Genomic DNA, 21,796 nt, shown 5'->3' on the forward strand with positions numbered 1-21,796 from the left:
CTATATATATCTATATATATCTATATATATCTATATAGATATATATGCATATAGAACTGGGGTACAAGGCCAGAGGCACAGAGGTGGTGAAAAGATTCACCAGAGACAGAGACAGAGTGGGGAGCAGAACAGGCCAACTGCTGAAGTACATTCCTGAGGGAAGCAGGGGGCGGGTCAGGAGAGGTCTGCCACACATCATGTGGTCACCTCCTGGGCAGAGGGGTGGGATGGGGTGGGGTAGGGGATCAAACTTTCACCACGGAAGTGGCTGCGGCCAGCTTTGCAGTGCTGCTCTGTAACCGGTTGGGGCACCAGGGTGGGCCCTTGGCAATGTTTTTTATTAGATCTGCCTGTTTCCCACTCTGTCTCTGGTGATCCTCTCACCTTCTCCTTCCCTCACCTCTGGCCTATAACCTAGTTTTTGTATGCATAATTAAATAATTTTTTTTTAAGAAAGAAAGAAAGCATTTTGATACCTGTAAAACCTGTCCCCAAGCTTTCCCTCCCATCACCAGAGGAAGCACAACTCTGAATTTAGTTTCTCATTCCTCTGCCTTTTATACTTTGGCTGCTTCCCACATGTTTTTAAATGCTAATTAATAGGTTTGTGTCCATATTATAACATATCATATGACATTTGCTACCTATTTGTTGCTGTAGCTTGTGGAAGAGAGAATGCACTGAAGCCTATCTTCTCCAAGCCATCCCAAAGAAAAAGACAGCTCCATTTTATCAGTGTTCTCTTTTAAAGTTCCTGTACCAGTTCCTATACCAATCCTGACCGATGTCAGATTGCAGCAACAAGACAGTGGGGATGCACCGCAAAAGCAAGATTTAAGAATCTGGAGAGAAGGTGGCAAAGCTGTCTATTGGGTAAATGTGTCTTTACACACACACACACACACACACACACACACACACACACACAATTTTCCCATCTTGTTCCTCCATTTTTTGGATTTACCTGTAGGGTCCCAGTTAGAAGAGGAGGGGGAGAGGCTGGGGTGAGAGGAAGTGTCTCATGGGCACGGGAATCTGTCAGGCCCCTTTAGATACAGGATTGAGACACCAGTTTTGACCCAGCTCAGAGGAGAGGCTGCCCTGGTGTGGATGCCTGTCCTGTGAGATCCCCAAACCCTAATGTATTGGTGCTGATTCCAAAATTTAAGGAAGATCCCCTGGCTGGAGACAGGGAACACTTGCTCCCTTGAATCTACCTCTGGTTCTGGTCAGTCCAACTTGAAGACCCCAGCCAGCCAGCTCTGACATCATTCTCTCTGGTTTCCCAATACCAGAAGTGAGGTAAGGAAAGGAGCTAGGTCACCACCCCAAATCTCACACTCCCCAAAGTTTTCCTAAGTGCTTTCTCCTCAATGTTTGCAGACAACTCCACTCCACTCCATCTGGCTAACTCTCTTTTACCTGCAGCGCTCCTTTCTTTCAGCAAACCCCTGAGTTAAGACCCCTGGCAAAACCCAGAGACCTCCCTTCTGAAGGGTTGAATTACAACCACTTGCCGCAAACAGTGGAAGATCCTGTGCTAGTGCCTGCCTCCTCTCCCAGTGTACAAAGGGTGCAGGTGCTGTCCTGAGAGCATCTGTTTGGGAAGGTTAGAGGCCAGCATAAGTCCAGAAGAACTCTGGCTAACATGCCAGTGTCCCTGCTTCCCAGGTCCTGAAATTCCAGCTCCGCCCCCAGCGAGTCGGCCCCGCCCCTGACACGTCGGTCCCGCCCCGTCTCCCAGGGGGCGGGGCTCAAGGCTGCAGCACTGGCGGGGCGGGCGAACGTCCCCGAGGCGTCCTAGTGTCCATTGCTTCCGCTCCTGCCCGCCGCGAGGCGGGTACTCGCACGCTCGCTGTCAGTGTCCTCCGGTCACTCCTCCCGCTCGCCCAGGCTGCCTCCCAGTCCCCAGCCCACCATGAGGAGCACTGGCCCCCTTATCCTTTTCTTCCTGCTGGCCCTGTGTGGGTTCGGTGAGTTCTTTTCGGGGAAGGAGGGAGGAGCCTTGGGTACGCCAGAGCCTCCTGGGCCGGTCACAGGTGGCAGGGAAGGGGGTGCTCCGCGCCGGGGGGAGTGTCCCGAGGTGCCCTGTCTGGCCGGGTCGGAGGCGGGGCTGAGCGCGGGGGCGGGTCTGGGGAGTGGGTCTTCGAGGTTGGAGTGCCGACCTCTCTAGGGGACCCGCGCCTCGGAGCCTAGCGGCCGCGAGAATTCCTTTGGTTCTGCTGGAAGCTCCGCTCGCACCAGAGGAGGGAGGCGGCCAGGCATCGACTCGGGGTGACTCAGGGTCGTCCAGGTATCTTATCCTGGAGTCTAGCCGCTGCCCAGCCTCAGAGCAAAGGCACCGACTGCTACTGGAGAGAGAGAACCTTCTAGAGGGAAACTGATTGAGCCAAATCACCAGCCTCCGAGTGTATGGCAATTTGGGACAGATATCGTCTGAAACACACTTTTCTACCACCACTTCCTCTGGACCTCCCGCCCCTCCCCGTCCCCGAAGTTGGCTGACCTGCAGAGCCTGAGGATTAGGCTGATGAAGTGGAGACTGCCAGGTGGGAATTTGCAGTATGAGAACTGGAAGAAACCAAACAGCTCTTCCCAGGCAGGGCCAGATGTTGTGAGGAATGCTTTCTCTGGACCTTAGTTTCTCCACTTAAGTTCCAAGGTCTCTTTCAGCTCGTCCTCTGGTGCCTAGTCAGCTAGAGTGCCCGGTCAGGTCTCCATCTTCTAAGGATACCACAGAGGGTTGGAGGAGCTGAAGGTCCTCTGGGAAACTGGGACTGTGACCCAGGGTGTTACTTGCCCTACGTCTGTCTCCTGGCTCTGCAACCACTTGCTGGGTGACCCTGTGCCAGTCCTACCCCCTCTCTGGGCGCCCCCCCCCCTTTCCCCCTCTGTTCCATGCACAGACCTGCATATTGGCCATTCAGATATCTGAGTAGCTGCTTGCAGTGTTTCTCAAGCATGATCCTGGGGTTCCTTGCTTCAGAATCACCCTGATACACATTCCTGGACCCGAGCCAAGGCTTACAACAACAAATCTCAGTAAACGGGAGCCTGGGAGTTTGCATTTATCTGGCTGATTCTTAAACACACTCAGAGAAGCTACTGGTAATATATGGTGAGCTCTTTATAAAAGGTAAAAGTTCAACTTCTTACAAGCGCCATAGCTGCCTTTTAATAAACACAAATCTCCTGTTCTCTTCCTCAGTAAGACTCCCCACCCAGCAATTGCAAATCTCTCTGCCTGTGCATACCCACTTGCCTAGAGGAGTCTGTTGACTTTTTACTTTCTGTAGTTTGTATTTCAAATAATAGGTATTATCTTTCCATATTTCCAATGTAGATTTTGAACTCACAAGTGCCATTTCAAACTGTGCACATACTCACATGGTTTAGCATTCCAGCCAGTAGCTAGCTGCCTCCCAGCTTTAACCCATTTCCGCAGGAACCACTAGGGAGGAAATGCCCAGTAGAGACCAGGGCCCACTCCTCATTAGAATCATTGGGTCTCACTGACCCCTAGTGGTGGCCTCTCTAACTGTGTCAGCCCCTGGCTGGGATGTGTGACCTTTAACTGGGCGACAGAATTTCCCTGTATGTACATTTAGTGAAAATGGAAAAGCAAGGGGAGAGGTTTGGTGCAAGACCGTCGCCATGGTTCCTCTTCCTGGTGAAGGGAGAGAAAACTGCCCTTGTCTTCTGAACCCAGCCACCTTACAGGCATAAAACCACAGATTGGAAAGTTTTGGGTTTTCTCCCTCACTTTGGGGGCAGGTAAGAATGCATTCCGGCCCACAGCAGCTCTGATAGGCAATACCCCCTTCACTCCCCCCCCAACCCCAATACAGGCACGGGTGCAGGTGATATAGCCGTGACATAGCCACAGGTCTTGGACACCACTGTGGCAGGGTAGTCTATTCTCAGGAGGCCAGCAAGGGCTCTAAGGAAGGCACCTAGATCTGGCTGTGCCTCTGAGTTGCTGGTAGGAGATCATTGAGTAAGTTCCTTCCCCTCTTTGGTCTTAGTTTCCCCACCCAAGAAATGGAGGGTTGTTATAAATTATCCAAAGTTTTTAGAACTTCTGACAATAGAGCTCACAGCTGCTCCTCAAGGTCGGGGAGGGATCTCTTGGGGCCAGTTAAATGCATGAGCGGCAGGACAGACCCAAAGGTGAGCAGCCCCTGTGAGCTCGGAGCTGAACACAAGCCCCCTAGCCTCCTAGCCTCCTAGCCTCTTGGGGGAATCAGTCTCCCCCAGTGCTGTGCAACTGGAGCCAGAAACTGCAGATGGTGACCCCAGAGCTGCCTCAGACGTGCCAGATGGAATTGGGCAAAAGATACCCCTCTTTATGATACGACAGCGCAGCTCTAATATGTGTGTGTGTGCTTGCGTGCGTGTGTGCATATGCTTCAGAGGGGTGGTGAGAGAAGCCCAGGCAGGTCCTGGGCTGGCTTCTATAGTATTCAAGCAGTTGGCCTCTGAGCAGGGCCCAGAGAAATGAACCTGGGAATTGGGGCTCACAATCTAGGGCAAGCATCTACAAGTCCCCTCTGACAGCTGAGGGCAGTCTGCTGTCCCTACAGGAGGCAGCAGGTGTGCAGGAGTATCTTCACAAGGCGCTAAATACTGCATCAGCTCCAGATGGGCAATGAATTGGAAAGTGCATGGAGCAAGGCACTCCCAGGGCCTCATGTCCAGCCCAGCACCCACCCAGGAATCCATTTGCTCAGTCTGGGCAATTCCTGCTGAGGACCCTCTGGCCCCACCCAGAGGGAGATGGTGGGGGAGCTGCAGTGAGCACCCTTCAGGAGGGTGGGATCAGAATCCTGAAGAGTCTGGGAGACCAGGAGCTCCTTCCCACCTTTACAGTCTCCCTTACTCTGTGTCCACTCCATCTGCTGTTCTGCCCCACATTATTTTTCTGTGCCTCCATCTCTTTCCCTACTCTTGCTGCCAGGTGCCCCTAGGCTTCCTCTGAGTATCCCTCTTCACATTTCCCCTCTGCTGCCCACAGCTGACACGTCTTCCTGAAGACCCTCGAGTAAACAACAAGAGGCCTCTCAACCTACCTTTTACCCCCAAATCTGTGGCAGAGATCCGAATACCACATGACGAGGGGAGGGTGGTGCATGAAAGGCCAGGTCAGGCTCCCTGAAAGATCCTGTATTTCCTGGGTCATCAACATCAACATGGTTCTGAGCCAAGACCTCTGTTCTGCTCAGTGTGGGAGAACCACAGGCAGCTGGACCCTCCATTTGGTGTCTCCCAGGCACCTTGCCCAAGTCTCAACCCAGGAAATCCACAGCTCTATCCTGTTCCCTTCTTCATGAAAACACTCAATAATGCACACAAACTCCCATGGAATAGTCTCTCCCCCATCACCGCCAGCTCCTGAGGGCAGGAGCGCATCTGCGTTGGAGTCTGATGCAAGCAGACATTGAGACTCAAATGTCTCATGGCTAGTGACCTGAGCAGAGCTGAGGAAGAAAAAGTGAACTTCAAGACAGAAGTGGGCCAGGAGGCTCCAGGGATAGAAATCAGGATGGTCCACCAGAGTGTGGGCCTGGGGTGTGGGGGGGTGGAGGGGCGGGTGCTGGAGAGGCACGGAAGGTTGGATGAAGATGAGCCATGCCAGGGGCACAGCCCACTGACCAGCACTTGAGCTGTACCAGTGGCCCTGAGGAGACCCCCCTCTGCTCCCCCTGCATCCCCATCAGTGTCATCACTGTCATCAGTGGGGTCAGCTGGATGGGGCCCATCAGGGCTGACTTTGTTTTCGCAGGGGACTGCCGCATGGCCAATGCTGAGGAGAAGCTCATGGACGACCTTCTGAACAAAACCCGATACAACAATCTGATCCGCCCGGCCACTGGCTCCGCCGAGCTCATCTCCATCAAGCTGCAGCTTATCCTGGCCCAGCTCATCAGCGTGGTAGGTACCTGGCCTGGCCAGGTTTTGGAAAAGGTGGAAGCCATTCAGGGTGAGGGTCTGGGAGCCAGACCACTTGGGTCTTACTGTTGGCGTCACCCAGACTTCTGGGTGAAGTCCCAGATTGGTCATCTGATCTCTTTCCATAACCATACATGAAGAAATCTGCCTAAACTTCGGGGTCCTGGCTCTAAATCAAGTTATGATTCTTTATTCCCAAATGCTCCCTGTCTTTGCATGCATTCATCCCTGCTTGGAGAGCCTGCCCCACTAAGCACCCACAGCCAGAATTGTCTGCAAAGTCACCATCTCTGTTTCGATTTGAACAATTTGGCTCCAACTCACAAAGTGTCAAACTACAAGTTTCTAAAGAAACAGGGTCCTTTATTCCAGCTCATCACGAGAGCACAGGTAATCATTTCAGCGTCGGTGAATGCAGTCAGTCAGTGATGCCCGGATCTTAGATGGTTGTCAGTCATTTAAGGGTCTGTGATTCTCTTATATTTCCCTCGTCATAAGCTCCAAAACCACCATCCTCACATGACAGCATTGGTGGCAGGAAATGGCAAACCTTTCTTGCACCACACTCATGTTGTGGGAGAAAAGTTCTCTCAGACTTGCCCTCAACAGCTCCTTATCTCAGAGACGAAGGATACAACTCATGCCTATGCCTCAAGGAGTCGTTGGCTGGAGAAATGACTTTCCTGCCATGATGGACTGACACTTACCAAAATATGGCAAGCAAACAGGAGAAGGGCCCATGACGTTCTTGAGTAACTCATACCTAAGAGGGTCATAGTTTTGTTAACAAAGTGAGAGGGGAATGGGAGCCAGTTGGCTTGCCGTAGACAGCCTGGCCCCCAACACGGCCATCACTTCTTGTCCTCATGAACTACCTTGCTATTTCCCCCAGCCTGCTCGACAGATGGCCTCACATACTACCTACTTGTTGGGGTAGAGGAACAAGGCGGGGAACTGATAAGCGTGCAGGCCCAGGTGTGGTAGGTACCGGGGGCAGCCGCTTCACTGGCCTGGCACATAGCTAGTGTCTGGGCAAGTGAGGGCAGCTGCCCAGGTTAGGGAAGGAGAGATGGGTGCAGAGTTCACAGACAGTGTCGCCAGTGTAGGTGTGCGGGCAGGGGAGGGTGTGCTGAGAATGCTGAGGCACCAGGGAGTCCCTCGGCCCCTCTGCTGTCTGTGTTGGGTGCACTCAGGGAGGCCACAGCTCACTGTAAACCTCCTGTGCGGCCCTTCCCCTGTCTACACTCCCAGGGCTGGAACCTGGCCTTCGATGTAGCTCTGAGGGGAGTAGTCACCGGAGGAGCAGTTAGGGAGCAGTTAGTGTTCAGTCACAGAAAAAGAGAGATGAGGGGGTGTGCCTTCTCTGGTCCGGTAGCTGCTTTCTACACCCCACCCTTTCTCCCTAGCACAGTCGGCCCTCCAGCTGAGTTCCTCCACCCTGTAGCTCTCAAGAGGGCTTGGGGCAGATTAATGGCAGTTTCCCTCTCAAGCGAGGAAGCACGATGTAAGAGTGGGGGAGGGGAAAGAGCCTTGTGCTCTGTGTCCTTCAGCAACAAGCCCCAGGGTAAGGGCTGCCGGCCAGTCCTGGCCCACACCGTTTATGATTGGGACTGGCGGCCAAGGGCTTTCACTTAATGGGATGAGCCCAGCTGCTACTCGGCAGTGGCCGCCTGCTGAGTGGACTGGCAGGCCCCTCCAGCCACATTCCCAGGCCCAGGCTGCCCCTGCCAGGTTGCTCATGAGATAATAGTTACCAGTGAGGACACAGCCACCAGCTCTGTGCCAGTGGTCCTCAGCGGGCTGTCATAATCCCAAAAGCTGTATGTAGAACAAAGACTAGATTTTTTTCCTTTTATGTTTCAGGTTTAGTTTTTTGAGGAGTTTGGTTTATGGAAGGCTTCGAGGGAGCAGGCAGTTTAAAGATGGTTTCTAGGGAGCAGGCAGGTGCTGGGTAAAGCAAGCTGACCCTCAGAATACGCCTAGCCTCTTTTAAAAAATCTGTTACTGTAGTCACTCTACCTGAGGATTTATGACATTGGTAACAACTACTTTAATCAATGTTTCTCCATGCCTAAAATGTATTAAAAAAAAGTGGTTGTATGGCTTAACGAGTCCCATTAAGATGAGGATGCCCAGGACAGATGCCAGCCCACCTGTTCCCTTGAGGTACAGAGGCATTTCCACCCCCACAGCCTCTGCTTCCAGGGCACCTGCACCCCCTCTTCTCCACCCTGGGGATTTCTGCAGCATTATGGGTAGAACTTGGAAGGTCTGGGAGTAGCACTCTGGGGAGGCTGAAGCAGCATCCTCAAGAAAATTCAGCAGCTTCTGGGGAATAAAGACTTCTGGGAATAAAAAGGAGTAAGATTCAGGACTAAAGAACAAGAAAACTTTTGGGATGACAGAGATGTTCTATACCTTGAAAAGTTATAAGGAACATTATAAGGGTAAAGTGTTTGGTAAAACTCATCAAACTAGGGCTTCCCTGGAGGTGCAGGGGTTAAAGTTTCAGCACTATCAGCCATTGCAGCAGAAGTTGTATCACCAGCTCCACCCACTGCTCCCCTCAGCAGTGTATTTCAGTCAGTCTACATGTTCTGCTCCCTATTCTGTCTCTGGTGAATTCTCACACCTCTGGCCTATACACCAGTTCTTATATGCATAAAAAAATAAAAATAAATCTTAAAAAATCCTTATCGAACTGTACACTTAAAATCTATGCACTTCATTATATGTAAATAAAAATTTTTAAAGACAGGTGAAGGCTTTCAACCTTCACCATAGCAGAGTAGCTTGTTGTAGATTAGCCTTTCCACAAGAACAATTAGAAAAGTTGAACAAAACCCCCACCCCAATTTATTGGAAGGTGTCATAGTTGATGGCCCTCCCCCCGCCCATGGTGCTTTCTTCCATGTGATAATTGGTGATGACACAGGGCAAGAGGCTGAGAAAAAGAGCACTTGGGTGGGGGGTCTGAGAGGCTACATCTAGTGGACACTTGGCAATCTCATAGGCCTGGGGTCATGAGTTGGGCACAGGGAGCATGAGCCCCACTGAGGAGATAAAAATCTTGGTAAATACCTTGAAACCGCCCTTAAGAGTAAAATGGAACCAAAATGAGACCAGCCTCCCTCCCAAAACCTGAAGCTTGCTGTGAACCGGTACAGTTACAAAGTAGATTAGAGAGGTCACCTGTCTCCTAACTGCCTAAAGTTGTCAGTATTCACTGGATGTGGTGAAGTCAGATAAAAATCTACTAAGCTCATACTAAGACAAGACAAAGTAAGACCAAGTGAAAAAGTCAATAACAGAGACAAAATGACTCAGACAGCATAGTCATCAGGATAGGCTTTAAAATAACTGTCATTAAGAGAGCAAATTTCCCGTTAAATATATTTTACCACAATTAAAAAGAAACAATTTTTCTTAAGCAGCCATTTAAATCTTTAAGATATCATGATGGAAAAGGTCAAATTCATGGCTAGATTTAATAGCAGACTGATCATAGCAGAAGAGAAGGTCAATGACAAAAGACAGGTCACCAGAGTAAACAGTGGTAGCAAGAAAAAAGGATGAAAACACAGAAGTGATTACATGGTATCTGATGAAAAGGTCAGGCCTTGGAATAAGTCCATGGGCTTCCAGAAAATAATGGAAATAAAGAAAAAGACAGAAGCTATATTCAGAGTTATATTGGCTTGAAATTTTCTAAAACTGACCAAAGACACTAAGCTACAGATAAAAGAGGCTTGATATACCCCATGGGGAATACATGAAAAGAAACTCATACCTAGGTATACCCTGCTCAGATTCTTGATAGCCAAAGTCAAAGAACATTATATATTTAATGAAATACCATAATTTTACATCCTTGTGAATTTTTTTTTTACAATATAGGATTTCTTCCCCCAGGTGCGGTCACCTTAGCTCTTCTGCCACCAAATCTTCCATAATCCTCCACCATGGTTCACTGTGCTCTCCCCCTGTTTTCTCCCATGCTCCTCTCTTTAGCCCTCCCTCTCCCTTCCCGGATGCTTCAGAACTATAATCAGCTTTCAAGGGTTGGTTTTAAAGTTTGTCTTTGTCTGACCCCCCCTTTTTTTTTTATTTCTCTATCTTCACCATATAAATGAAAGCACCCAGCATTTAATATAGGGTAATCCCTTTCATTTCCATCCATATTACCACAAAAAGCATGAGTTTATCTTTGGATCACTGAGTATGCAGTGAGATGCACCACATCTTCTTTATACAGTCATCTTTTCTAGGGCAACTTAGGTTGTCTCCATGTCTTGGCTATTGTAAATAGTGCTTCTACCAAAATAGCCAGAAGTGGGGGGAGGGGTACTGGGAGGAGGGGCTCAGTATATGGGGGGGCATAGCAGAAGTAACAATAAAACGAACAGTTGAAAATAGAAGTCAGAACATTAAATCTCTCTTTTTAAAGTGCTGCAAGAAAAAAGCTGAAAACCTAGGAATAGACAACCAGTAAAAATATACTTCAAAGTGAGGGTTAAATAAAGATGTTTTCAGATGAGAAATAGAAAAGTTAATATAAGAAGACTCAATGCTAAGGATGTTCATTGACCATTTGGGCAATAATCCCAGATGGAAGCAGAATGTAGGACAGAATGAAACACATATTAACAACAAACATTGGTAAAATGGAATTTGTATTGGCAGTCTGAAACAATAAAGTGTCTTACACTATTTCATTATATGTAGAATTAAATACATGACAACAGAAGCCCCAAGGCCAGGAGGGAAAGATGGAGTTGAAATGTTCTAAAGTTTCTTGACTTGTTCTGGAACTGGTAAAAATACTTGTTGGTATGAGATTCTAAAAAGTCAATTATATTCATGTTATAACCTTGTGTATATGCACAGGGTAAGGACTAAAAGATGAATTACGTTAATATGGAGAGAAAAAGAATAACAAAATAAAAGGCAAGAAAAAGATAAAAAAAAAGGAGGTAGAAACAGGTCAATACAAGTTTTAAACCCCGTGTATTAGTAACTACATTCAGTGTAAATGGCCTAACATCTCTAATTAAAACAAGACTTTGGTATGCATCATTCTCCATCCACTTCCCACCCACCCCTCAACAGCCTGGAATGTGGATGTAATGGCTGGAGCTCCAGCAGCCATGCAGCTGTGGGCCACACTCTAGCAAGGTGGAGACAAAAGCTTCCGGGTGGAACAAAGCCATCAGATCTGTCCAAACTTATTTGAGAGAGAAATAACTTTATTTAGGGCAGTGTTACTTGGCTTCCTGTTATGAGAACTAATGCATGACAGGTTCAGGACAGGTTCCTCGAGGAAGTGACTCCCAAACTGAGATCATGATGTCAGGAAGGGTTAGTGGAGAAGAGGCAGGAAAATGAGAGCACCAGACACAAGCAGAGAACTGGAGAAGGTCAGGTGGGGAAAGGGTAGGGGAGGGGAGGTGAGAGACAGATGGGAGACTTGGCCAGACCTTCCAGGCCATGTGAAGGAGTTAATTTTTTTTTAAAGATTTATTTATTTAATCGTACAGAACTGGGGTACAGGTCAGAGATGCGGAGGGTGAGAGGATCTCCAGAGACAGAGTGGGGTACAGAACAGGCAGATTGATGAAGTACACTGCTGAGGGGAGCAGCAGGCGGGTCAGGAGAGGTCTGCCGCGCCATGTGGTCACCTCCGGGGCAGGTGGGGATCGAACTCATGCAGAAGTGGTTTAAGCTTCTTTGTGCTGTGCTTTAACCCGCTGCGCCACCAGGGAGGGCCCGAAGGAGTTAAATCTTTAAGCTATATGTAAAAAACCACAGAGCTGACTAAGCAAGAATAGGATTAAGAGAGAGAGTGGCAGAAACTTTGGAAAGTCTGTTCTGCGCTGCACAGGAAGATTAGAAGTGTTTGTGTGTGAGAGAGAGAGAGACAGAGAGAGGGAGAGAGAGTGTGTGTACATATAGGATGGACATGACATATAGGATGGACATGACCTGTTGGAAGGGTCTCACAGTGGTTCAGGTGAGTCATAGTGGTAGGATTATTTTATTCTTCAGAAAGTATTTACCAAGGTGCTGACACATCTTAGATACTCTTCTAGGTGTTCTCTTCCCTCCAGGACCTCAGGTTCTAGTAGGAGGGGGCACAAATACATGCTGTGCTGCAGTGACCACAGCTATGAAGGAAAGTAAAGCTAGTTTCTGTAGGGAGTCAGGGAAGGCTGATATGGTGATATTTCTAATGCCTGAATGAAGTAAGGAAGCCTGCTGTGTAGGCTTCCGGGAAGAGGGAACAGCGTGGGCCAACAAGAGCAAAGAGACAAATGTAACAGTGGGAAGGAAAAGAGACTTGAGCTTTCACTTTGGGTAAGAACAACTCACCCAAAGTTGGGCACAGTTCTGGGTGAGGATCATGAGTTTTGTCTCAGAAGTGTGGAACCACCAAGAGTTGTTTGGTCTGCAGTCAATCCCACAGAGCATTTGTGTGACAAAGCAAGCATGTGTGTGAGGCTCCTCCAACATGGTGAACTGACAGCCCATTTCCCTTCTAGAATGAGCGAGAACAGATCATGACCACCAACGTTTGGCTGAATCAGGTAAGTGCCCTGCAGATTCCCCAGCCCAGGAGGGTGTTTCCTCCAGGGCTGCCCCTTGCTGGAGAGAGGTCCCCTATTGCCTGTCTGCTCAGGAATGGACCGACTACCGCCTGGCATGGAACAGCTCCCGCTATGAGGGCGTGAACATCTTGAGGATCCCGGCAAAGCGCGTCTGGCTACCTGATATCGTGCTTTACAACAAGTATGTAGCAGGGTTGACCAAGGTGGTAAGAGCTCAGCCAGAGCCCAGGCCCAGCCTTTGGGGCCCTCCATTCCTGAGTCTGTGCTGGGCCTGCCTTGTGTGTCACCCACACTTTGAGCCATCTGACCAGAAAAGGAATTAGAATTCAGCTGAGCCAGAGCCCTAAAGCACAGACTGGGAATCAGGGCCCTGGAGGGGTTGGGGGTGGAGGGGAGAGTTGGTGACTCATTCAGTACTGCTGGGACCAGGGACAAAATCCTGGCCCGAGTCTAGTGCTTTCTGTCCTCCACACTGCTTTTCTGACCCTAAGTTGCTTTGTAGTGTCGCAATATTGATTTACCAGCATAAAATGGAAGGGAAAAGACCATGGTAGTTACAGAGGCAGAAGCATGAATGATAAGTGTGTGGTCTAGAGACAGAAAGACCCAAGTTCAAATCTCAGTTGTATTGCCTAATAGTTTTCTGCCCTTGAAAGTCACTTCACTTCTCTGAGCCTTGGATTTTCCATCGTAAATTGGTGGTAATAGTAAACCTCACTGTGCCCTTCTGAAGCTTAAATAAGCTCTACCACACGAGGTCCTTGGCCTGCCTCATGGTAGGGCTCTATGTATTTGTCAAGTAAACAAGGCTGTTCAGTGTGGGCTTGAGGTGGGGGTGAGGAATGGGCAAGGTGATTCGTAGAGTTGATCCTGAGGATTCTTTTGTGAGTTCAGTGACCAGGCCAGGTCTTGTCCATGGATTTTCTGATTTTTGCTCCGTGCCTTGACCCATCCCAGCGCCGACGGCACCTATGAAGTGTCTTTCTACGCCAACGTAGTGGTCCGCTCCAATGGCAGCATTGCATGGCTGCCCCCTGCCATCTACAAGAGTGCCTGCAAGATTGAGGTGAAGCACTTCCCCTTTGACCAGCAGAACTGCACCCTCAAGTTCCGCTCCTGGACCTATGACCACACAGAGATCGACATGGTGCTTAAGTCACCCATGGCCAGCATGGATGATTTTACTCCCAGTGGCGAATGGGACATTGTGGCCCTCCCAGGGCGGAGGACTGTGAACCCACATGACCCCAGCTACGTGGACATCACCTACGACTTTATCATCCGCCGCAAGCCGCTCTTCTACACCATTAACCTCATCATTCCCTGCGTGCTCATCACGTCCTTGGCCATCCTGGTCTTCTACCTGCCATCCGACTGTGGTGAGAAGATGACGCTATGCATCTCCGTGCTGCTGGCGCTCACGGTCTTCCTGCTGCTCATCTCCAAGATAGTGCCGCCCACCTCCCTGGACGTGCCGCTCATCGGCAAGTACCTCATGTTCACCATGGTGCTCGTCACCTTCTCCATCATCACGAGTGTGTGCGTGCTCAACGTGCACCACCGCTCACCCAGCACGCACACCATGGCGCCCTGGGTCAAGCGCTGCTTCCTCCAGCAGCTGCCCACCTTCCTCTTCATGAAGCGCCCCAACAGCAGCGCTGCCAAGGCTCCCCTGCCCCTCCAGGCTCACCTGGTGGGGTCTGAGGCCACCCCCAGCTCAGCTGTGGGAACCGCCAGCTCTGCCCACCTCTATGGGAATTCCATGTACTTCGTGAACCCAGCCTCTGCGACCCCCAAGTCTCCACAGGGCTCCGATTCAGAGGGAATCGCCAGGGATTTGCGGCTGAGGTCTTCAGGGAGGTTCCAGCAGCACATGCAGGAGGCTCTTGAAGGCGTCAGCTTCATCGCCCAGCACATGCAAAGTGAAGATGAAGACCAGAGTGTAAGTTGAGCCTGGCCCCCACCCAGCACAGGGGCGGAGACCCCGTAGCACAGTTTCCTGTTTCCTGCAGCTCATTACAATGATATGAGAGCTTTCAAACTCTTTGCCTAAATAAGAAATCCATTGCTAAGGTGGGGTTTGTCTTAGCTTTGTGCAGAGGAGGGAGGAAAGAGATAAGAGTGGTCTGTGTTGGTTATCGCTGGCTCCCCCAAAGCAGGCCCTGAAATGAGGACATCGGGTCACTTCTCAAAAGAACACATTGAAGCAGGGAATGTGAAGCAGGAAGAGGAGGGAAGTGGTGTGGGTGTTTATGAACAGAGTACACGTGGGCGCCAGGGCTCCATCCCTGCCACCCTCTGAGGACACCTAGGGACAAACCTCAGCATCAGCCTCTGGGACTGGGATGATAAATGCCAGCAAGATGTTCCCTTGCTTAGGAGCTATGATGAGATAAAAGCCATTCAAAGAAGCTCTCTTCCTTTGAAGGGGTTAAAATGAGAACATTCACAGCTCTGAAACTTATTCTTCTGCCTGGTATGGAAATGTGTGTGAAGATCTCTTTTACATCACAAACTATGTATTTACCACAGAGCTGGTATTTATCATTTCAGCCCACAGGGATTGAAGGTCCCCGCCCGCACTCACCCCCTGGCCCTCCCAGGTTCTACAAGGTCTGGCTAGAAATGCAACACCCAGGCTCTGCCCCAGCCCTGCCTAAGGCCCTACATTTTCACCAAATTCCAGGAGATTTCTGGAGCTGCAGAAGAGTGTGCAGGTGCCCTGAAAGCAGAGGCTATGGGCGTGGAAATGCCTTCTACAGGTGGGCTGGCACCCATCCTAGGCACCCCCATCTTGTTGGGGCTTGTCAAATACTTATAAATTTAGAGGCAGGGAAGCAGTCATTAAAATAATAGTTATCAGTGTAATAAATTCTCAAGTGTGGTGATTACAATAACAGATTTTTAAAAAGAAGTTAGGTTTATTTTCACAGCACACAGCAATGTGTTAGGGCTCAGGTGTCTCAAATGCCTGAACAAATAACACTTCAAAACACACTTTGATAGTTACTGAACACAGTTTGTGATGTAAAAGAGATTTTCACACACATTTCCATACTAGGGAGGAGAACAGGCTTCAGAGCTGTGAATGTTCTGTCATGTTAACCGCTTTCAGTGGAGGAGAGCTTCTTTGAATGGTTCTTACCTCCTCGTAGCTCTTAGTCAAGAGAACATCTCCTGGTTCCTATCTTTCTGTGATTCATCTTTACCAGTTGTGGTCTCAATTAGTTAACGGTGAGAGAAAAGAGCAGGCTAGAAAATTGTGAGAATTATGCTCTTAAAAGAAAGAAAGGATGGTTCACAAATGGAACATAGGATGTGAGCTCTTCTTCCACACCCAGCTCCTCAGAATGTACTCTCAAACCAGCCACATGCATGGCCTGGCAGCTGGCTAGAAATGCAGCACTCAGGCCCTGCCCCAGCCTAGGGCTCTGCATTTTTAGCACATTCTAGGAGATTCAGTGCACATTCCAGTTCAAGAAGCACAACACTACTGGACTCTCAGATTTCACCCTCTAAATGATAAACGTGATGATGCCTTCTTTACTTTAAGCCAGTCAGAGGCTGGCCTCCCTGGAGTCATTGAGCTCCAGTGTTAATCTGTAGTCTGGGTCCTGGCTGGGTAAATAAGAACCACTAGGGCAACTTTTCAAAACACGGCTTTGGGGTGGGCCACCCACTGTGAATGAGCCAGGATATGGGGTCTGGGTGGAGGTGATGAGGGGGAAGGTTTATAAATTGGATTCCAGTTGAGAAGAGCTGGTCTCCTGCACCCTGGCTGAGGAACTGGCATCCTGAACTTTCTTCTAGAAGTCTCACCATCCCCCTGGAACTCAACTTACGGGCTCCTGCTATCTCAAACTCAATTAATTAAAAGGTCCTTGAGGGAAAGAGCCAGTCAGGACCCACCATTATTATAATGACCAGTGTTCATTATGGTCCGCCAACAGGCTCTCCCAGGACCTGACCTACATTACTGCTAACCCTTGCAGGGACCTTGAAGTGGGGTCTTCTCAAATCCCCATTTTATACTAGGCTCAGAGAGGCTTACTGACATGCCCAGGCTCACACAGCTGTCACTGGACAAAGCAAGCTCCATATCCAGAGCTTTCAGGGGTCCCTAATCTTTCTTGTCCTTCCATGCCTGGCACCAGCAGATGGTGGACTTATTGGTGGATCACCTTTGTCATGTGTAGCTATAGGAAGGAGATCTTCCCCCCTTCCAGCACTTGCCTGCTCCTAAATCATCCCAGGCTGTTTTTCTCTTTAGCACTTTCATCTTCACTGGTGGTTAACTGGCCACTATAAATAGCACAAAAAATGTAAAAGGTAGAAAAGGCATGTGCCTACACAAACCAAAAAAAAAGTCACTTGAAATTGAGGCTATTAAAACGAGCCCAAGGGCACTCCCTGATGGCACAGCAGGTTAAAGCACAGCACTAAGAAGCTAAAGCCACTTAAGTGTGAGTTCGATCCCTGCCCACGCAGGAGGTGACCCACATGGCGCGGCAGACCTCTCCTGACCCGCCCGTTGCTCCCTCAGCAGTGTACTTCATCAGTTGGTCTGTTCTGCTGAATCCTCTCACCACTCCTGCACCTCTGGCCTGTACCCCAGTTCTATATGCATAAATAAATAAATCTTCAAAAAAAAAAAAAAAGAGTTCCAAGGAAACCACTGTAGAGAGTAGTATAGTGTCTCCTGCACCCCAGGACCTTCCAGCAGCACATACAGGGTGGTGATGCAGGGTAGGTGCCCACCAGTGATAGGCCCTGACATCATTGCTGCTGAACACCCAACTCCAGAGCCTCTGCTGACTCCCTCAGACCCTGCCAGAGAAGTGCACCAAGGGTCCTGGACCAGCCAGGGAGAAGCGACCTGGATGCTAGGTCTCGTTAGTAAAGGAAGCAGGAGGGCCTGTCACTACTGGCTCTGAGGAAACTGAGGGAAAACCCACATGGTGCACCAGGAGGTCCACACTGCAGGGCTGAATTGCACAGTGTTGAGCAAACAGCAGGATTTGCAGAGATCCCATAGGCCCACCTCCTGCCCCATTTAGTTCTGTGGGCCTCAAACTCCTTCTGGGGAGCCAGAAGAACTTGGGGTGAAAGTGAGAGAAGGGGGCCGGTGATGCTCAAGTTTCATCCCTGTATTAATGATCAGGTGTGACTTCAGATGACAATATGTAGAGCTCTTTCCTGGCGCTTGAGCCCTCTGGCTCTGCCTTGCCTTGCGGGAGCAGGGCAGGGTGGATTGAGGGCACAGAGGTGCCACCCATGACGATCCCAGTGTTCAGAACTCACCCCTCCCAAGTCCTTAGTGGTTGGTGGGGTCCCTAGCCAGATAATGAGGGCCAAGCTTAGGGGATGCAGGGAAACATCAAAGTCCCAAGTGGCCCCTCGCCCCCATAACCAGCCCCTCTGTCTGCCCACAGGTTGTTGAAGACTGGAAATACGTGGCCCTGGTGGTTGACCGGCTGTTCCTGTGGGTATTCGTGGTAGTGTGTGTGCTCGGCACTGTGGGGCTCTTCCTGCCCCCCCTCTTCCAGACCCACACACCTCCTGCGGGGCCCTAGGCTGCCCTGCATGTCCTGTGGTCCCCAGGATACAAGGTGAGATGATGTGAATGGCCAGTTGGGTAGTTTGCTGCTTCCTCTGGCTCATAGTCAACAAAGTTCTAGGTGAATGAGACAGCAACTGCCAATCCCATCACAAGGGGAAGGAACAAACACCGGGGACCTCAGCTGGCTTCTGGAAAATCCCTGGAGGAGCCCCAGGAAACTCCAGCACCAGAGCTTCAGACAGTCTCATCCTGGCCTTTTTCCTTGCAGCTGGCGCTGGCAACAGGCACTGGCATGCTGCTGTGTATGTGGTGTCAGCCTTTCATCCACCTCCCCCCATCCCTTGTCCACTGGCCTTTTGTCAGCCCTTTGTATACTTCAAGGTCCTTCCCAGCTGAGAACTCGGCATCCGCTCTACCTTCTACCCAAGCCTTCCATCATAGCGCCTCCCAAGCTTTTATGGCTGCATCACTCAGGTGCCGTTCCCATCGTCCTTTGTTCCAATGTTACCTCCTCTGAGAGGCCTTCCCACTCACCCATTCTAAAGCATTCTCCCCACAGTCCCTTCCCCGAACTGCTCCTTGCCTTAGTGGCATATTTACTGTCCACATCTCCCTACTAGTGGGACCCTCTGTGAGAGCAGGGACCTAGGTCTTCATCTTCTCTGCAGTAGCCTTGGTTTCTGCACAGGGCTTGGCACATAATAGGTGCTCAATAAATGCTGGCTGAATGAATGAATGATGGCTTTTATTCCTCCTTTGAATTGCTCTAAACAGTCATCCTTGTTTCCACCTGGAAGGGAATGGCCACTCTCCACAGCCCTATCACAGTTCTGTGTCACAGCTGGGTTCCCCCACAGTTCTGTGTCACAAATGCTTCCTCCTGGGTGGGCCCTCACATACTACCTGTGCACATGCCCAACAAGGAATAGTCATCAAAATATTTGTGAAGTGAAGGAATTCTATTTTAAAAATTATTATACAATAAAATCGACTTTTGATGTATTGTCCATTGAATTTTAATACATGCACAGATTCATGTAATCAGGATGTGAGACAGAACCATCACCCAAAACAAATCCCTCCTGCTACCCATTTATGGTCATATCTCTCCCTCAGTAACTCCTGATTTTTTTCCCCATATTTTCAAGAATGCTGTTAAATGGAATCATATTGAGACCCACCCAAGTCATTGTGGATACTGACAGTTTGTTCTTTGCCTTCCAACACAGTATTCTATCATGTGGATGTTAAAGGACATTTAAGTTGCCACCAATTTCTGGCAACTGCTATATATATATCCATGTATAAGATTTTGTGGGAACAAATTTTTCATTTCTCTAGGTAATCAGGAATGTGTTGCTGGGTTATCTGGGGTGACTGTGAAACTCTTAACTCTTAAACTCTTTTCTACAGTAGCCATATCCTTTGCCTTCCCACCAGCAACTGTCTGTCTCCGTGTCTGCACTTGGGATTAATAGCACTTTTATTTTAGCCATTCCAGTGGAGGTAAAATAATATATCATCCCGGTTTTCATTTGATTTTCTCTGATGACTCATGATGTGAAATATTTCTTCTGTTGTGTATAAGAGATTTCCAATATTTTTCCAATAAGAACTCTTTACCAAGAGAATTAGAATGCTTACCCAAAACAATTTATAGACTCATTGCTATCCCAATAAAAATCTCAGTGGCATTATTCAAAGAAGGAGCTTACTGAAATTCATATGGAACCACAAAAAAAAAAAACCCTAAATAGTCAAAACTATCCTGAAGCAATGAAAGTATCATACTTCCAGACTTCAAACTATATTAGAAAGCCATAATAATCAAAATAGCATGGCCCTGAAATGATAACAGACACAGGCCAGTGAAATAGAGTTGTGAGTCCTGAGATAAAACCACACATTTATGAACACCTAATTTTTAACAAAGGAGCAAAAAAGATACATTGGAATAAGGAAAGCCTCTTTAATTTGTGGTGCTAGGAAAATTGGACTACCACATACAAAATAATGAAACTAGACCATTATCCCATACCATACACAAAAATAAACTCAAAATGAACAAAAGACTTGGATGTAAGACCTAAAACCATAAAGCATATAGAAGAAATCATAAGCAAAACACTCCATTACATAAACCTCAGAAACACTTTTGTGGACTCATCTCCATCAGCAAGGAAAACAAATGAGAAAATAAACAACTGGGACTATATCAGAATAAAAAGATTCTGTACAATGAAAGAGATAGTGGCCAAAACATAGTGAGACCCTACCGATTGGGAGAAAATATTTGCACACCTTATATTTGACAAGGGACTGATATTGAAGATCTACAAAGTGTATACAACTCAACAAAAAGCAAACAACCCAAACTAAAAATGGCCACTTCTCCAAAGAAGACACACAGGTGGCCACCAGACACATGAAAAATGTTCATTGTCACTTATCATCAGGGAAATGCAAATCAAAACTACAATGAGATACCACCTCACACCTGTGAAAATGGTAAACACACACACACACAAATGCTGGAGAAAAAAGGACCTATATACTGATGGTGGGAATATCCAGCCCCATGGAATGTTGTGTGGAGGTGCCTCAAGAGACTAAAATTAGATTTACCATATGACTCAGAAATTTTACTCCTAGGTATCCATCCAAAGAACACAAGAATCCAAATTTGAAAGAAAGTTAGTGGCTTTAGTTACAACAGCCAATATATAGACACCACCTAAAGCCCCAGAACAGGTGAGTGAATCATGAAGATACAATACATACACAATGGAATGCCACTCAGTGATCACAAAAGAAACTCATGCCATTTGTGGCAACATAAATGGAGCTGTACGGGATTATTCTAAACGAAGTGAGCCAGAAGTACAAAGATAGATACTGTATGGTTTTACTTATATATGTGGAATCTACAGAAATCTAACAAAGGGTCAGACAAAGATAAAATCTTAAGACTGACTCTTGAAAACAGACTGTAGATCTAAAACACTGACCCATTGGAGGGAGGGAGGAGAAAGGGTGCAGAGAAGAAAACAGGGGTGGAGGGTGGGGAGGGAAGGAAAGACTGGCAGAGAGTGATGGGAAGACTGTACACTTTGGTGGTGGGAAAACTATGGTGACTGCATCCAAGAGGAGAAATCCTACACTGTGAAAAAAATAAACAAGGATGTTTAAAAACAAAGATAAAATAACGGGGCCCTGAGAGATTAGCCCTAATTCTTAAATTTTCAGGGTTCCACAAAATGATCCTTCTGTTGGAGACATTTAATGGGAAGAGGAGGCCCATTCTGGAACTAATAAAGGTGACTCACCTGTGATAAAGAGACCCAAGAAAGTCTGTGAGGTGGCCCCACTGCACCCCATAGAAACTAAGGGTGTCCCAGGGCCCGCCTGGTCACTGCATGAACTGGGGTGTAGATGGTGGGGGCAAAGGAGGTTCAGGAAAGGGAAGAGTAAGTACCTTGTCTATGGCTCTATACCCTGGTCTCACTAAAAACATTATTTCTAAGGCGATCCCTGAAAACACAAAAACATGATCATACCTAGAATATTTAACAGTCATTTAACATCGACTTAGATACATTATTTAAATAGTTAAAATTAGGTGGGTTTAAAGTATTTAATTGCTTTTTTTTCTTCCTGACCCCTTACACTCCTGCTGAGTGAA

The 21,796-nt window shown here is 48.3% G+C and overlaps 1 protein-coding gene across 1 annotated transcript; it reads left to right on the plus strand.

The window, feature by feature from the left end:
• Nucleotides 1-1,784: 1,784 nt before the first annotated feature.
• On the plus strand, nucleotides 1,785-19,800 carry CHRNB4 (cholinergic receptor, nicotinic, beta 4 (neuronal)). Its single transcript, XM_004674899.2, has 6 exons — nucleotides 1,785-1,973; nucleotides 5,783-5,931; nucleotides 12,489-12,533; nucleotides 12,626-12,735; nucleotides 13,512-14,496; nucleotides 17,987-19,800. Exons 1-6 carry the CDS (start codon nucleotides 1,919-1,921, stop codon nucleotides 18,125-18,127), a joined length of 1,485 nt encoding a protein of 494 aa, XP_004674956.2. The 5' UTR covers nucleotides 1,785-1,918; the 3' UTR covers nucleotides 18,128-19,800.
• Nucleotides 19,801-21,796: the final 1,996 nt, after the last annotated feature.

The sequence above is a fragment of the Condylura cristata genome, unplaced genomic scaffold (assembly GCF_000260355.1).
Source record: "Condylura cristata isolate star-nosed mole 26May11 unplaced genomic scaffold, ConCri1.0 scaffold00002, whole genome shotgun sequence".
Lineage (NCBI taxonomy): Eukaryota > Metazoa > Chordata > Mammalia > Eulipotyphla > Talpidae > Condylura > Condylura cristata.

Bases quoted from the DNA above. Each gene is read 5' to 3' on its own strand.
- CHRNB4 (XM_004674899.2), top strand. From the start codon at position 1,919: ATGAGGAGCACTGGCCCCCTTATCCTTTTCTTCCTGCTGGCCCTGTGT. The intron at 5,932-12,488 runs GTAGGTACCTGG...TTTCCCTTCTAG, and splicing joins TGGCCCAGCTCATCAGCGTG to AATGAGCGAGAACAGATCAT. The intron at 12,534-12,625 runs GTAAGTGCCCTG...CTGTCTGCTCAG, and splicing joins CCAACGTTTGGCTGAATCAG to GAATGGACCGACTACCGCCT.